Source organism: Arabidopsis lyrata, assembly GCF_000004255.2.
Source record: "Arabidopsis lyrata subsp. lyrata unplaced genomic scaffold ARALYscaffold_1, whole genome shotgun sequence".
NCBI classification, from domain to species: domain Eukaryota; kingdom Viridiplantae; phylum Streptophyta; class Magnoliopsida; order Brassicales; family Brassicaceae; genus Arabidopsis; species Arabidopsis lyrata.
The window spans coordinates 6797246-6813879 of record NW_003302555.1 but is presented as its reverse complement, the minus strand read 5'-3'; the positions used below and the strand labels follow the sequence as shown (position 1 = coordinate 6813879).

Below are 16634 nucleotides of genomic sequence, written 5' to 3'. Positions count from 1 at the left end.
TATATAATGTGTGCAGTTTTCGCAGTTTGCTGTCTTCATAAAGATTTAAGAAATGATAGCACTTACACCGCAGAGACAAAAACGTTTTTATAAGTTCTTCCACGAAGAAGCTTGTCTGACTTCGCTCGCTTCATGAAACAGTGAACATTTTGTGACATTTCTTAACACCGATTTTCATGTCATCAATGGAAAGAAAACCAATCATGAAATGAAAATCAGCGACTGTTTGTTTGATCATTTTTGAGTTTTGTTGACTCACAACCATTTTCTCCAGCTACTTGATCTTAGCTCGCCGGAGAAGAACCTAGGAATGCTCAAGAGACTGTTGACTCTAGTCAATCCTTCCAATGCCGACCACTCTTCTTCATCCTTAACCGATATACACTCGGCGAGTGTTGTCTTCTTGGACTCAATCCTGCAACTCTGAAGCTTCTTTTCTTCTTTTATCTCCCAAACCGGTACAATCTCATTTGTTTCTGTTGAAGCCTCTTCCTTCCTGTCAGAATCTTTGCTTAATGTGATAGTGACACTCTCTGTAGACTCTTTATGTGAATGATTAACCGTTTCTGAAACTTCCACGGATGCTGCTGCTGAAGTGTCTTCAAGAAAGAGACATACAACAGCACAATCGTCGTTCTTGGAAGTAGGATACTTGAGCCTCCATGCTCGAACTGCTGTGTCGACTACAGCACGAGCTGCAGTGTTTCGATTAGGAGCTGAAGCCACAATATCAACAGCTTCTTTATTCGATAAAACATCCCATACCTAGTAGCATAACAGACACTTTAGCTCCAAAGATTTCAATAATAAGCTGTGAGAAGAATAAAAAGAGTAATGTACCCCGTCTGTGGCTAGAATAATAAACTGATCTCTTTCAGTGAGGCGATGGTAGTTGATATCAGGAACAGAGATTAGCCCGTAATCTTTAAGACAGAAGTCCCCAAAAGCTCGAGCCATTGCTAAACCAGGTGAATCGCTGTTCGGTAACCACACACGCGCAACCTCAGGCTCGTCTTGTAAGGCAAACACTCTACCTTTACATTTATGGATTCTTGCTGATTCACCTAAAGCAAGTACGTACGTAGAGAAGAAAATCAGATTGTGTTTCCAAGATGATCAATAGGGACAACATAAAGTAGAGATTATACTTGGCAAATCGGGTTTTAAGTCTATGGTCAATGGTACAGCGACCAAAGCATTGTCTTGGTCTCTTGTGGCAAGAACAGCTCTCGAGTCACCAATATTTCCCACCACCAGATCCTTACCCTATAAAGGAATATATACCAAACAGTCAATGTACAGAGCCAATGGGAGAGTAAATAACTGGTGACCGAACATTCACCTGTTTGATCACAGTGACAGAAGTAGTTCCGCTGCAGAAACAATTGATGGTTGGATGCATTTTTAACTCTCTATCCATCTGTTGACAAGTCTTGAGCAAAGCCCGCTTCAACGGGAGGTACATCTCCGGAAGTAGCTTTTCGTCCTCCTCGTTCGGCTGTAACTCAAACCACTGCTCTTCATCTACACAAGTAGCGGACTCAAGGCCATTCTTGGAGCCGCTTTGTTCCTTCCTTAAGGTCGTTTTCAATTGAGTTGATAATATGAAAGGTAACATATCTCGGACTCTCTTTGAAACCATATGACCAAATGGACCATGTCCATCGAATACACCACATAACACTGTATCGGTTCTCGAACAAAAATTCTGAAAATAAGTTGAACAGAAGAAGAAGATATAAAAAGCTCAAATAAAATAATAATCACTAGAAGAACATAAATAGCAACAAGAAGAACAATTGTAACCGTAACAACACAGAGAACCAATGGTTTTTCTTCAATCAATGAACCATAACAAAAAGGCTTGTAACATCAAACAATCCCACATTTCATCACGGTGAACTAAAACCCTAATTAAAAGAGAAACACGAACCTCCCAGACAAGCATGGCGTCTTGGTTAGTTCCTTTTTTGCCTTGTTGTGTGTAAAGACAAGCGATTTCACTAGAACCATTGCCAACAAGCCGACCCACGACTTGTTGAATCTCATTGATTTCGCCGCCGCTGTATAAATCTCTAGGCCTCCGCAGCCTCCCCGAGCTCTGTCTCTCCACCATAGTAGTAGTGGCGGTGCTTGTTGCTCCGGTTACCTTCCTAGTGGTCTTATCAATTCTCGAATGACACAGACCCATTTGAAAATCCCCAATCGTCCAAAACAAGTCAAAACCTTTTCCTTATAATCGAATGGTTAGAAATAGTATCTACCAGAGAGACCTGTGTTTTTTTTTGTTTGGGGTTTGGTCGGCAATAAATTCCCGTTTAAAGACTCAAAGCTTCCATTACTACATCAACTGGAAAAGACCGAAAGAGAGTGAAAAACCACATGTTTACAAACATTAGAGACAATCAAATGTCTCGTAAACTGTTTAGGATTCTCTGTTTGAAGAGAGAGACGCCAAACTTGAATACAGACCAGATCACAAAAAGTGTTTACTAACTCCACTTCCGCAAGACTGACTATTCAAAAGAGTAAAAAGTATTACTTTTAGTCAAAAAGAGAGAGAGAGAGGTCGTAGCTAGCTTGGTTCTGCTGCTTCTGCACGTGAGATCAATTTTCACTCTTTTACAATGTTTTCTGTTTAAATTTTTACTGAAACATACTATTTAGCAAGAAAATGATAGTTCTTTCTTTGGCTGAGTTCATACTTCGTACCACCCACACCAACTGAGAAACCAATTAGAATTGTTCACGTAATCGACGTAGAACCTGAAACGTGTCTTTTGTCATCTGGTCGAGTGATGTTTCAATCAAATGAAGCGATATGTCCAAGACTCCCTAATTTCCATGCCCACCAAATTTGAATATTTTTAATACATAAAAATGTGAAAAGGATTGAAACATTCTTGGTTGACAAAAAAAAAAAATAAAAAAAAATTGAAACATTCTTGGCATTAAATCTCCATCTCGCAAGTCCAAATTCTTCTTAAGAATATGTATATCCAGTGTATCGTTATTACATACATTGTTTGTTCTATTAAAATAGTAACCACAGTTGATGGGAGGAGAATCTAGTTGGGTGAGAACCTGAACCTCAAACGTGTCTTTTGTCATCTGGTCTTAGAGAAGTAGATATATAGGGTGGGATGAATTTAATTTACAAAACATCTCACCCAAGGAAAAAAGATGGCTGGCTACACGAAGTATCTGCGAAAGCCACACATGCAAAGTTTAATAATGGATCCTAAACTACATGAACTATATGTATCGCATGCCTATATATACGAACTATATGTAGTCATGTCGCCAACATCACGAACATTTTTTTCCGGTACACTTTTCGCCGGAATCCGGCATTGACCAGTTTAACCGGCGTTGACCAACATAAATATTAAAAAAAAAATTTAGTTTTTTAATATTTAGAAAATTATGTTATTGAATCATTTATAATATTGTATAATTAAAAATATATATACAATATTCAATATAAAAATATTTTGTATATATATTCAATGCATTGATTTTTATAATTAGTTAGTTTCAATAATTTCAAAACTAAACTAAAAATTAAAAAAAAAAACAATTAGGTAAAATAATTATAAATATAACTCTCTAGTCTAAAGTTTTTTTTATAATATGTTGTTAATTTTTTATATTATCAAAAGAATTTTTCGTAATAATTTTAGATATAGCCATGTCTTCTCGGATACTTCGTATTCCCAGCCATCTTTTTCCACTAAATTATTATCCATATGCCAAAATAAAATGGTTAAAAATTGGTAGTAAATTTTTCCAAAAATCCCGGTTAACGACCTTAACCAATGAAAGAAACAATAACAATTGTCGGTTATTGACCTAAGCTTTGAGCCACCGCCTTAACCAGTCAATTCTCAGCTCTGAGCGTATCCATTTCTTCTAATACAAAGTTTGCGGTGAAGGAAATCGTAACCCTAGCGAATTCAATTCTCATTTCATACAATCGAGAGAGATCAATTACCCTTATCGAATCGAAGATGCCGAAGAAGATGGGTCTGAACAGCAAGGCTGAGGTCGCCAAATCTCGGAAGAACGCCGCCGAGGCTGAGCAGAAGGATCGTCAGACTCGGGAGAAGGAGGAACAATACTGGCGCGAGGCCGAGGGTCCCAAATCCAAGGCGGCGAAGAAGCGGGAGGAGGAGGCGGAGAAGAAGGCCGAGACCGCCGCTAAGAAAGCGGAAGCGAAGCGTCTGGCTGAGCAGGAGGAGAAAGAGCTGGAGAAGGCTTTGAAAAAGCCGGACAAGAAGGCCAATCGCGTCACTGTGCCGGTCCCTAAGGTCACAGAGGCTGAGCTCATAAGAAGGCGCGAGGAGGAGCAGGTGGCTCTGGCTAAGAAAGCAGAAGACTCTAAGAAGAAACAGACTCGAATGGCAGGGGAAGATGAGTATGAAAAGATGGTTCTGGTGACCAATACCAATCGCGATGATTCTCTCATCGAGGCACATACTGTTGACGAAGCGCTTGCGCGGATTACTGTGTCAGATAACCTCCCCGTTGATCGCCACCCGGAGAAGAGGCTCAAGGCTTCATTTAAGGTTATCTCCTGTGCCCTTTACTTTAATGCTTCTTATTTTCATAGCAAGTGTGTTTGATGTTCACATTCGTAACATTCGATTGGGAAGATTGTTGTATCCTGTTCCGGGGCTGAGTTGTAGACGAAATTAGTAGTTGCTCCTTGTAGTGGATCACATTTAGGATTTAGCAGACAATCCGGACTTTTCTTGTATAAACAACTTTACTTTTGAAGTTATATATTAGGAGAGTCTCTGTTGTTGAAATGATAATTGTTTGATAGATCGATCATGATATGCGAAGCCAAACTCTGGTGGATCTGTTTGCTAAGTTGTTGCTATGATTGTGATTTAGGCCTATGAAGAAGCGGAACTTCCAAGGCTCAAGGAGGAGAAACCAGGTCTTACTCACACTCAGTACAAGGACTTGATATGGAAGATGTGGAAGAAATCACCAGATAATCCTCTTAACCAGGTAAATGATAATCCATCTCGCGCTTAGTCAATGATGATAGGCCTTAAGATTGGCTTGTTCAACTGTTCAAGTGCATATGTAGTTGGTGTTTGTACCAAATTAGTTAGCAGTTAAAACACTTAAGGGATCTAGAAGTAGTAGGCAGAGGTGTTGATTAATAGAGATGGTTTATTGTTAAAACAATCGGAAGCTGAAATATGTGTTGAACAGGCTGCTGCTGCTGCTAATGAGTGAAATGCAACTTGGAGTCAGAACAAGGGAAGGTATGATGAAGAGGGAGATGCATGGCAGAGAGTATGATGCAAATCTTTTGATTCCCAGAGAAAATGTTTGAGTGACGGAGACTGTAACATATTTTGGGCATAATCCTGCTCGCCAACATTGCTTATTGTTTCTTGTGCTTTGTGTATAAACACTATGATATAGCAGAAAATATCGTTTTAATAAGAATATACCTGTGTACAATAAATTAATAATCACAATCACACAACATGTGAGAGTATGACCGCAGTTTAATTAAACCTTTATCAGTAGTTTGGTTTCCTGGCTGTTCAAGACAAACATCTTAAAACTACTACTACTAAGGAAAGACAAAGCAGCGTGGAAAACGCAGATTATTCTTTAGGATAAATATGGAAATGTGAGTATGAGATATATAATCATTCGATATTCTGAGCAGAGTAAAATGTCAGATATAAGAGGTAGGAGGAACAAAAAATTTGTTGTGCGCTGATCTGGTTAAAAGGCTGATTTTTTAGGTCCGAACTCAGTCTTCAAAATCTGCTGAGTGCTCTAGCAGATAGTTTGCAGCCAATTCCTCGTTACGGTCACAGGCAAGGAATGCTTCTATGACTAGTGCTCTATCAAACCCCATTGCCTCAAGCTGATCAAATAGGTTTAACGCATGTGTTAGAAGGGATGAGAAATGGCATTATAGGTTCATATAATGGTGATGAGGAATGCGTGTTTTGTAGTACCCGTTGAATCGCTTCTTGCTCTTCAGGGGTAACGTTGACTGCGTGGGGCATTTCTTGCTCGGGTTGGTCAAAAATATCCATATCCCTGATAGTTTTAAACAATTAATAAGAGCCATTGAGTCACATATAGACATGATTGGTTTGATCAATCACAAATTTAGCCATTCAACCAGTGGCCAAACCAAGAAAACGATTTGCAGACTACTCACCCGTCAGATCCTTCATAGGGCTCGTTTAGTAACTGAAGAAATTCTGCTTGGTTCTCTTGAATTAACCTCAGAAGTTGAGGGTTCTGTTTTCCGAGCTCTTGAAGCATAGGCTGTAACAGAAGAAGCAATGAAATCGTGAGATATTCAGAAGCAAAATAAATAGGTCAGACTAATTATTGGACCAAAAAAAAGAAAGATAAAAGACTCGCTTACCTGCAGAATCTGGGGGTTGGAATTGACCATGGAGCGTAATTGTTGGAACTAAAACAAATGGAAATGTAACAAGATAAGTGTATGAGGAAGCTGCATCAAATGGTTAAGCAATATCACATAGGATTAGGCTAGAATACACCTCCCTGAAGGTGATGAAACAGGCTTCTAACAAAACTAGTAACCACGTTTCAAATCCTTAATCATTCTACTCGACCTCACAAATGAAAAGAGAGGTTAAGGATAGAATGAAAACCTGATCATTGCCTCTGAGGAATTCAAGCGTTCCAAGATCTCCACCACCAGCATCAGAAACTGCTTCCTGAAAAGAAAAAACGCATGCATGCGATGAGAATTCAACTTCAATTAACTCTTTTCGATGATCGAAGTACCAAGCTCTTACCTGGGGAAACAAATCCAAAGGAGATGAATTAGGTCCTCCAGAGGCAGGAGGAGCTGTAAGTTCTGCACCAGATCCTACACCAGATAAATTAGTTGCTGGAATGGCTACTGTTTCAGGAATTCCCTGAAAATTAAAATGGAGATATCAGCAATATCGTTCCCTTAAAAAAATATTCACAGAACACTGTTACAGAAAAGGGGCATACAGAATATAGATAATCCACTGCTCTCTCAGGATTGTTGTACGCTGCACGAAGTGCGCGAGTAACTGTTTCTTTGTCCCAGCTGCCTCCCCCCATTTCCATTATTTGTTGTACCATCTGCTCAACACTACTGCCACTAACTAAAGTTGAAGCAGCTTGACCATAGGTGTCACTTTGTGCCCTATAATGGTGTGGAGATCATAGAGTATCCATAAAATCCTCAAAATATAAATTCAAGTAACTTAAGTTACTGATGATTTTTTTTTCTTTCTAATAAAGCCTCTTATTTCAAGAATAAAACTTACGGCAGCTGTTCTTGAACAGGAGTAGAATTAGAAGCTGGCACAGCTATAGACGGAGCTGCAAGCTGGTCAATTGATAGAAACTTGTGTTAAATGAACCAAGGAAACAAAATGTTGACTGCATAAGTACCCAACAAGAACAGATATGTAGGAAAATTACCGGGGTTGGAGATATGGTAGATGTCGTGGTAGAAGTAGGCTGTGAGACAGAAAGAAAGTTCTCCAATGAGGAATACTCAACTGACCAAGTGATGTGCACAACCATGAGAAAATAAGAAATAAGCTTACTTGAATGGAAGAGGGACCAGCTGAACTTGGAGTTTTACTCTATCCATTGCAAAAAAAGGCAAAGATGTTGTCAGCACAAGCACATAGGTTCTCTTGTAGCGTTTCTTAATTTGTTTATTCACCAATCATCTAAGCTTCCACTAGAATCATCTCAAGTATTGCTTATAACAAAATCAAAGTTTTATCAATTTGAGTTTCTGCTATTGTGATCATTGGTCATAGAAAACACAGCCACTATAAACAAGATATATAAATCCAGTTTGCTTAGAGTGCCTCACACTGCAATATCTAGGATCATAAAAGAAATCAGAAACCGGATCATACACAAAAAGAAAACTAGATAAGAAGTTAAAATAGGTACCTTGCTAAGCATGACGACAAGAAAACCTTCTTCGGTAACCTTGTTCTCCACCAAAGTAGTTTCATCTTTCAAAACTTTGCCATTGTGAATCAGCAATTGCTGTCCACAAGGATAGTTGTCTTTGCTTTGTGAATCTTCAATATTCTTCTTCACCGCCATTATCTTCAAAACAAAGTAGAAAAATTCCAGGAGATAACCATGTAAGAACTCATACACAAACACACTCACTCAACCAAAAACATTTCATCGAAAAAACTCAAAAAATTCTGAATCTAGCATTTTTAGAAAGCTATGCATCAAGTAATATGTATCCCAGATTGGTATTGCAGCAGCTCTCACTTTTCGAAGATATCTAAATCTACTGATTTCCTAATAGAAAATATTTGAACCAAGGAAGCAGAAAAGGAGAAGGACTAACCGTGTCGGTGGGCTGAACTCTAATTTCAAAATGGCTACCCTTGAGAGTCTTAACGGTTAGCTTCATGCCGACGGATTGGACTAGAAGATATTACCGGCGGCGTCGGCGAAGTCCGGCGAAGGAGAGAAAAATAGAGTGACCTAAAAAAAGTGCTTTCAGATTTTCAATCACTGTAGAACAATGCCGACTTTTTGGCAATCAGTCGCTATCAACATAGCGTTTCGGATTTTTAAACGCGGCAATAGCAACCTCACGTGCATCGCACGTGACACACTCCCTAAAGCAAATAACCGGGATAAACATAATCAACTCCCAATCACATTTCTAAAATTCCCGGTTTACGACCTTACCAATACAATAATCATAACGATGATCGGTTCGTTTAACAATTGATAATTTTATCAGAATTCATACCACCGTTTTGACCAAACAAAAGACAAACGCTAAATCGTACAAAACGCAATTGTGGGAAACACAGTTAGTTAGTGGAGATGTAAGAAAAAAAAATTAAAATGAACGGTTCAGATGAAATAAGGGAAGGAACAAAACTAAAACTTTTCGTCCTTGTCACTCTCGCTCAAACATATAGTTTGCAGCCAATTCCTCGTTATGGTCACACGCAAAGTAAGCTTTTACGACTAAATCTCTAGCAAAACCCAGTGCCTCAAGCTGATCAAAGAGGTTTAAGGCAAGAGTTAGATATGAAATTAGACACATTTTCCCGGTGATTCATTGGAGATTTTACCAGTGTGATTCCAAGTTCATTGGAGAATCTTTCTCTTCACTTAAATGATTATTATAAATATGAAATTTCCGTGACAGCAACTGTGCAATTTATTTTTTTGTAGTTTTAGTTATGTTTACTTTTTTCAAATGTATTTTCTGCAGGAATTCGAGACTGATGACAATTACGAGAAAGGAATTATTTATATTTTTATATTACAGATGTGCCAACAAAGGCCATGCGTGATTAAGCAAACGAGACTCTATTATAGTCGAAAGATAGAATAATTTTTTTTTTTTTACAAATTCAAGATTCTTGAAAAGTTTTTCAGGATCTCCAGTAGATGCATTAGCTCAGAACTCACGGTCGGGGAAGAGTATCGGAGCAACAAGCGACCAGATGAAGAGACCAGCAGTGGCCCAGCTGGTCACAACACGGACCCACACTGAAGGCCACCCGACATCCACCAGCTTACCACTTTCACCAACTGAAGTTGACCAGCCGGTTAAGAGCATTGCAGAGTACATGCTCGCGAGGGAGAAGATGATGTGGAAGAATGCGTATGAGTATGACACTGGTTTTTTATTCTCTTTCTCTTCCTTCTCTTCTGCTTTCCCGTCTATCGGAAGCAGCGGCTTCTCTGAAAATTTTCATTGAAAGCAAGTACGTTATGATGCTTAGAAGCAACTCTCAAGCACTCCGCACAACAAGGTTTCAATATAGGGATTTGAAATACATGTTTCAGTTCAGTTTTGATTCGCGGGAAGCAAAATATAGGAGAAGGATTTTTTGTCAAAAACATACCTGCGCGAGGAGAATCAGGAGGGGAGAGAAGAGTAGTGGAAGAACCAGCACGAACAGCGGAATAAACGACAGAGAGTACAGTTGTGAGTAATCCAATGGTCATTGTGCCTGTTGAAACAGCTTTGGAGTGTTTGTGAAGACCATTGCACTCGTAATCACGGGGCTCACTTGCAAGTCCGCTGTAACAGAGGTACATGCAGTAGAGAGATATAACCGATGCTGGTAAAATACTTCCACCGACCTGCAAAAGAAAAAAGGTTAGTTTGACTTCAGTGAGTCTGAAGTTGAGAATCAGCCAAAATCTCAGATCAGAGTAATACAGGGTTTCAGTCAAAACTTACAGCAGGATGCAAAACTACAACAGCAAAGACGAATACAAATATCAAAGTCATGATAATGAAGAAGGTGTTCAGTCCACAATCATGTCCAGATGGAGTAAACCAGTGGAAGAGAAGCCCAGAGAAGACGAATGTTGCCAAGTAACATACAAGAGACACAACGAGTAACGCAGCATACCTATATATAAAGTAAAGTACTTAGATTAGCAGTGGGATTATGAAGTCACATATGATTTGATTGCAAATATTACTAACCAGAACTGCTCGTCGTAGCCAACCCATGTGTCATTCCATCCATGAACGAAATCCAAAAGAAGCACAACTTGAACGAGAAGAAAAAATCCAGCACCAAACTTTGACATTGACTCTGCAAGATGTCAAATTGATTGCCATTAGTTGTAAGTTAATCGATTCACTAACCACTTTGCAATGATAAATGAAACTTACCATAGAAACTGATGATTTCATTAGGAAGGAAGAACATTAAGATGACTAAAATGCACCAACAGATTATTTTCATCATCCAACCACCATGGTGTATACCATCACGAGGGTCTTTCTGATTTTTAACACCGATCATCATAACCGACAGAATCGAGAAAAATAAGAAATTCCCTAAGCTGACACGCAACACAGCATCAGTCTCAAACCATTCACGATCAGGTGTCTTGTGAAAATGGTTAATCCCTGCAGAATATCAGTAATTAGTTCCATAAGCTAATAATAATCTCACTAGAAAGATAAAAACAATACAGACAAAAAAAAAGCTTACAAGGGAGCTTCTCCATAAGAGGAGCAGCAACTTCACGGAGAATCCATGAAACGATTAAGGAAAGTGCAAAGAGACCACAGTAAGCAATTCTAGCAGAACGTCTGCTGATCCCAGAAACCACAGTACGGCAAGCATCGCATGCACAAGCAGCACAACACGATGCGAGACAAGAAGCTGCAAACATCTTCTTTCTCCTCCAATATCAAAGTTTGGATTCAATTTTCAGCTGCAAAAACACAAACACATATCATCAAAACAAAAACCTAAATTTATCAAAAAAACAAAAACCTAATTTGGGATTGAGACGGTAACAAAAGCAGGTTTTTTAAAGACCGAATCGAAGATTAATCAAATTTTCTCAGAAATAAACAGAATTATTTGGAAATAATCCTATGAAATTGGAACTGGTTTAAATAAGCTGAAATTTCCCCAAATTCGAGATGAGATCATAGCTTCCGATCTAAAGCTTTACCTGAGAAACCTAGCTTTAGTGATCGGATTTTACCTATGGAAGAAAAGAAAGAAAACCAAAATCGCTTTGAGAAGGAGAGAATCAAAATACCTTGGCGATCGATCAAAACCCTTGAAAAGTAGAACAACAACAACTCGTTTTGTTTCTTTATTATCTCGCTCCTGATTTCGGACTTTGACCAACTAACAAAGGAACTGGTAAACCAATCAATACCATATAGTGCATCCATCGTTTTAGGCCCACTAATGGCCCAATTTCCCAATATTTTAATGGCCCAGTTGCATTTAAAAAAAAACATAACGAATTTTAATGGTTTGTCTAAAAAAGTTTTGAACATCTCAACCTTGGTTAATAATACTAACTCGCTTGAAAACGTGACCAAAGTTTTACTGAAACATGAAACCAAAATATTGAACACCTCATACAATACAAGGTAACAAAAAACAAACTTATCATATGGATTTACAAAATTTTACATTTTATTTGCGGTATGACATCTATAATATTTGATTGATATGGATCGTGATCCCATATTTTTTCGTTGATGATTAAAATATTTGATCTTATACGTGTTTGTTTGTAATAAATGCCCTCTGCCCTCTGGAAGCTGCAAGAGTCAGATCATAGTCCTAGGTACAAAATGTCATCATCTAGATTCTAGAACATACATGCACATCCATCATCTTCAAACACACAAAGGAGTGGAAGCTAACAACGCAAACGCATCATCATTTTTTTTTTTCCTTTAAAAAAAAAAAAGCCTTTTTGTATATAAAAGGGTCCCTAAATTCCCGTTTTATGAAACGGACTTAATAAGCCGCGTACGGCGTATCCGGCAAATCGGCCCAGCTCAACCTACGGAGGAGATCTCTCTCTCTCTCTCTCTCTCTCTCCACATCGCAACAAGCCAACAACGCTGCTGGAGAGATTTTGGGGTTGTCGACGGAGCTGGAATCAGCTTTTTCTTCTCCAGATTTCTTACCGATTCTCACCGGTTCGTTTTCTAATCATCTTTCACCTGCTTCGGATCTGTGTGTTTCCCTCCATTATCGGCATCAGAATTTTGGATTCGTCGAATCTCTCTCTTAATCCAATGTGCATCAATGACGATTTGTTATTGTCTACTGTGATTGATGATTGATTGAAAATGACGTTATTGTTGGCAGTTTGTTGCTTTAATTTTCATATTTTGCATAAGATCCAAGCTCGTCTTGTAATTGTAATTGATATGTGTCTCTCGTTTGCTACTCCGATTCTTGTTTCTCATTTGACAATTATGATGTCGAATTTTTTGGTAGCTGTAAATATTGTTTAAGATGGAAAAAGATCCCAAAATCTACATTCAATCTGATTGTGATCTCCTTAGTTTTTGTGCATTTGTGTAAACGACTCTGTGTCAATTTGCAGGTTGGTATTATTAAGCAATGGTTCTTGATGGGCTTGTATCTTCACCATTAAGGAGACAACAGTGTCTAAAGAAGCAATGGGATGAGTTGGGTAGCTGGTCGACTCTTATTCAGAGGCATCAATATCTCTTAACAGCATTGGCTCTTTTGGCATTCCTCTGTACTGTTTATCTTTACTTTGCGGTTACTTTAGGTGCCAGCCACTCGTCTTGCTATGGCTTGACCGGGAAAGACAAGGCAATGTGTCAATTACAACATGTTCAAGCTATCTCCAAAGGGAAACTTAAATTCTTCTAGAGTGTTATCTGTGAAAGCTGAAACCCAATTTATTGTTCTTGTATTAAAACATTCTTTTTCTTCTTGATTCTATAATGCAGTTTGTGTGTACTTACTACATGGTGAAAAAAACCAGAGATTCATAATCGAAACATATAACCTTTATGTCATCAGATGAGAGTATACATGTGCAGTGTTTTGAGTCGGATCATCACCGTCGGTTGTATGTCAAACCCCTTTAGGTGCTCTTATAATATAGCTCATGCAATTCTGTATCTTTGGGAATGCTTACCAGCAGAATGGTGATAGCAGCGGGATATAACTTCTAACCTACAGGTCCAGTCTCTAAACTGAAACCATAATGCTAGAAGTAAAAAAATTTCTGACATATCGTTGACTCCTACTCCTAGACAAGTTTGTTTTTTCAGTCATCAAATAATACATTCAAGTCACATCAAAAATCCACACTTCATTTCAAATGTAGATATAAACTGTGAAATTCAAATGTACTTTGTGGCTAAAGATTGATAACATGCTGCCGATGTGATCTTATTGGTTTTCTTGTCACCATGTGCATCTAACTTGGGAATACATTGAACATAGAGGCTGGAACAGTCTTGTACACGCCTCCAGGACCATCCTCTATGATCTCCATGGCTTGGTCCTCTTCATCATCATTTTCGAAATGGGCCTCTAAGTGATCTTCAGGTGATGAACGAATCCTCTCCAGCTCAAATGAAGCCTCTCTCATGTTTGGTCTTTTACTTCCTTTCCGGCTAAGACACTTTCGAGCGAGTTTTGCCACTGCCATCAGTTGGTCAAGCTTGCTTTCATCTTTGATCCGAATATCAATGATGTCAATCACTCTGTTTTCTTTCATGGCCTCGAGGAAATGAGTTGCCAAGCCCCTGCCTTCCTCAGAACGGATTCGGGACAACGGTTTTTCTCCAGTTATGAGCTCTACCAGGACAACCCCGAAACTATAAACATCGCTCTTGTCAGTATATTGGCTTGATAGGAAGTACTCTGGATCCATGTACCCAAAAGTTCCTGCAACCATTGTTGTCAGGTGAGTTTGATCAATGGTTACCGATCTTGAAGTTCCGAAATCCGAAACCTTAGCTCCGTATTTTTCATCCAATAGGATATTGGTAGTCTTGATATCTCTGTGGTATATTGGAAACGATGCAGCTGAGTGCATGTATGAAAGAGCTCCCGCGATCTCTATGGCTATGCGAAGACGCACTTCCCAAGTCATCACATAATCTTCGGATTCATCATGAAGGCGCTTGAACATATCTCCATTGGGAATATATTCGTAAACCAAGATTGGAACCTCTGTTTCCAGGCAACATCCCAAGAGTTTCACAATATTCCTATGGTTAATCTGTGAAAGAAGGATGATCTCATTGATGAACGTTTCAAGCTTATCTTCATCGACAACTTTGGATTTTTTAACCGCAATGATCTTTCCATCCACCATCATCCCCTTATATACAGTTCCTTGACTGCCTTTCCCAAGCACCCTCTTCACGCTAAAGTTATCTGTGGCTTTTTTCAACTCTTCCGAGCTAAATATCCTCGACATGTCTACATTACCATCGTCTGTAGTAGTTAGTTGTTGTTTTAACAACAAGCCTCCATTACGTTTGAAGAACTTCCTGCTACTGATGATCCTCCTTCGCTTTTTTATAACTATGACCAACCCAAGCGTACCAACAACTAAGAACAATAGTCCCAACAAACCTAAAAGAACCCCTGCAACAATGAAGAAAAACATAAACAAAACTACTTCCTGCTCTACCTTGAAGGATGGTAGATGCAAGGTGCCGTTGGAACTCACCTTGTAGCACGAGGGATTTGGCCGGCTTGATTATCTTGGGCTTGGGATAGCATCTATAGCCTCCACGCACGTTCACACAAGTGCCTTCTCCACATATATTGGGTCGTTTGCAATCATCATCGTCTGCATATATATCAATTATCAGTATTAATGATCTGATTTACTCACAACAAAAAGAAGAAGAAACAAACACTTACCTATGCAACCCCCTCGAAGATATGGATTCCCTGTGAAGCCAAGGGAGCAATAGCAGTTCCTATAACTCATTTCGGAAAAGTAACCATAGTCGCAAAGACAATTATCATCGGATGAGTAAGATCCGGAATAGGTCATATTTATGCAACCCAAGGGGTTCCTAAAGCGAGAATCCGAAGTAGCAAAGTACCAACCTAGCTCTACCACCACGTAGCCACCAGCATGGAACTGTTCTGGTACAGTAACATTTGACAGTGAATACCTCTTGCTAGACAAGAAGGCAACCTTGCATCCTTCTCCTCCTGAGCGCTCTACATTGACACCTACTGCTTGAGGACGCTCCAACGGTATCCTCGCCTGGCAACATTTGTAACCGTCACATAACGAGTTTGTTACTTCTTGACTACTCTTGCTATCTTCGCAACTCGATTCACAACCCAAGATCTCTGATTCAATATCCGTCATCAACGCCTTTGTACCGCAACCAACCGCGATGAGGCGGTTCTCGTCGGTGATGAAATATGGACTGCCCTTGCCCGTGACGTTCAGATCCGGTAGCGACTTTTGGGGTACTTGACTAGTATTACTAGAACAACCCAACGATGTCACAGGACCTTTGATGAGAACTACTCCGTATGGTCCATAACCATCTGGAAGAGATATGTTCACCACTTCCCTGTTGATTCTCGACAGGAATGGAACAGTTGTGCCGGACGACCCGGAAGTGGTGGGGTTGCAGACAACCTCGTACCAACCGTTGAGATAACAATCCTTCCCACCGATTCCGAACGGGAAGGGGATCGAGATTCCTCCACAGGTTCTGTTACAAGAAGTTGAAGAATTCTTACTGTTTGGAGGTGTTGCTGCTGATGAGCCATTCATGAGCTGCAGAGTTAAGACAGACACTACAATACATAAAACCCGGTAATTTTTAGTCTTCATAATTCCTGTATTTTTATTTTGGTCCTTGATCTGATCAAATCTCAATCAGCTTTTCTATCAAAAAAGAAGTTCAGGACCCGCCCGATCTGATGTTAAGGTAAAGGTCAATAGAGGTTTAGAAAGAAGCGTATAAAGCAAGTTACAAAGCACATAAAACTAATAAAACTATGGTCAATGTCAATGCCTGAGGGATTCTAGTTTAACTTAATGATTGAACGTTGGATTATAAAAAAATACAATCTTTTTTCTGATGACCATGTGAAAGTAGACCAATCACATTATACTCATTTGACCATCGTCACCACTCACCATGTTGGCATACGAAATTATATAACAAATTAAGTATGGTCAATGTCAATGCCTGAGGGATTCTAATTTAAGTTTAATGAGTTCACGTTGGATTATAAAAGTTTAAATTTTTATTCTGATGACCATATGAAATTGTAGACTAACCACATTAATTAGACTCATTT

At 39.2% G+C, this 16634-nt stretch overlaps 6 protein-coding genes across 7 annotated transcripts; 2 read left to right on the top strand and 4 right to left on the bottom strand.

The window, feature by feature from the left end:
• Positions 1-4: 4 nt before the first annotated feature.
• Positions 5-2871, bottom strand: LOC9328960 (probable protein phosphatase 2C 6). Its single transcript, XM_002890108.2, has 5 exons — positions 1934-2871; positions 1343-1708; positions 1149-1266; positions 841-1064; positions 5-765 (listed from the first exon to the last, which is right to left on the bottom strand). Exons 1-5 carry the CDS (start codon positions 2189-2191, stop codon positions 256-258), a joined length of 1476 nt encoding a protein of 491 aa, XP_002890154.1. The 5' UTR covers positions 2192-2871; the 3' UTR covers positions 5-255.
• Positions 2872-3798: 927 nt separating this feature from the next.
• On the top strand, positions 3799-5471 carry LOC9326216 (coiled-coil domain-containing protein 124). Its single transcript, XM_021012977.1, has 3 exons — positions 3799-4568; positions 4900-5019; positions 5230-5471. The coding sequence occupies exons 1-3, from the start codon at positions 4011-4013 to the stop codon at positions 5251-5253; spliced, it is 702 nt and encodes a 233-aa protein (XP_020868636.1). The 5' UTR covers positions 3799-4010; the 3' UTR covers positions 5254-5471.
• A 148-nt stretch (positions 5472-5619) lies between these two features.
• On the bottom strand, positions 5620-8597 carry LOC9328959 (probable ubiquitin receptor RAD23a). The gene is made up of 12 exons (XM_002890107.2): positions 8390-8597; positions 7972-8133; positions 7611-7649; positions 7483-7521; positions 7326-7387; positions 7024-7201; positions 6819-6941; positions 6672-6737; positions 6419-6466; positions 6206-6315; positions 5997-6081; positions 5620-5902 (listed from the first exon to the last, which is right to left on the bottom strand). The coding sequence occupies exons 1-12, from the start codon at positions 8453-8455 to the stop codon at positions 5786-5788; spliced, it is 1095 nt and encodes a 364-aa protein (XP_002890153.1). The 5' UTR covers positions 8456-8597; the 3' UTR covers positions 5620-5785.
• Positions 8598-9297: 700 nt separating this feature from the next.
• On the bottom strand, positions 9298-11700 carry LOC9328958 (probable serine incorporator). Of its 2 annotated transcripts, none has more exons than XM_021011941.1 (7): positions 11590-11700; positions 11028-11253; positions 10703-10942; positions 10511-10622; positions 10259-10433; positions 9918-10158; positions 9298-9753 (listed from the first exon to the last, which is right to left on the bottom strand). In XM_021011941.1, exons 2-7 carry the CDS (start codon positions 11209-11211, stop codon positions 9467-9469), a joined length of 1239 nt encoding a protein of 412 aa, XP_020867600.1. In that variant the 5' UTR covers positions 11212-11253; positions 11590-11700; the 3' UTR covers positions 9298-9466. The 2 variants fall into 2 exon arrangements, with proteins under 2 accessions (XP_020867600.1, XP_020867601.1); XM_021011942.1 differs by lacking the exon at positions 11590-11700 and adding an exon at positions 11500-11523.
• A 512-nt stretch (positions 11701-12212) lies between these two features.
• On the top strand, positions 12213-13301 carry LOC9326214. The gene is made up of 2 exons (XM_021011943.1): positions 12213-12493; positions 12907-13301. The coding sequence occupies exon 2, from the start codon at positions 12924-12926 to the stop codon at positions 13200-13202; it is 279 nt and encodes a 92-aa protein (XP_020867602.1). The 5' UTR covers positions 12213-12493; positions 12907-12923; the 3' UTR covers positions 13203-13301.
• Positions 13302-13552: 251 nt separating this feature from the next.
• Positions 13553-16607, bottom strand: LOC9326213 (wall-associated receptor kinase-like 5). Its single transcript, XM_021011940.1, has 3 exons — positions 15222-16607; positions 15025-15147; positions 13553-14939 (listed from the first exon to the last, which is right to left on the bottom strand). Exons 1-3 carry the CDS (start codon positions 16159-16161, stop codon positions 13759-13761), a joined length of 2244 nt encoding a protein of 747 aa, XP_020867599.1. The 5' UTR covers positions 16162-16607; the 3' UTR covers positions 13553-13758.
• Positions 16608-16634: the final 27 nt, after the last annotated feature.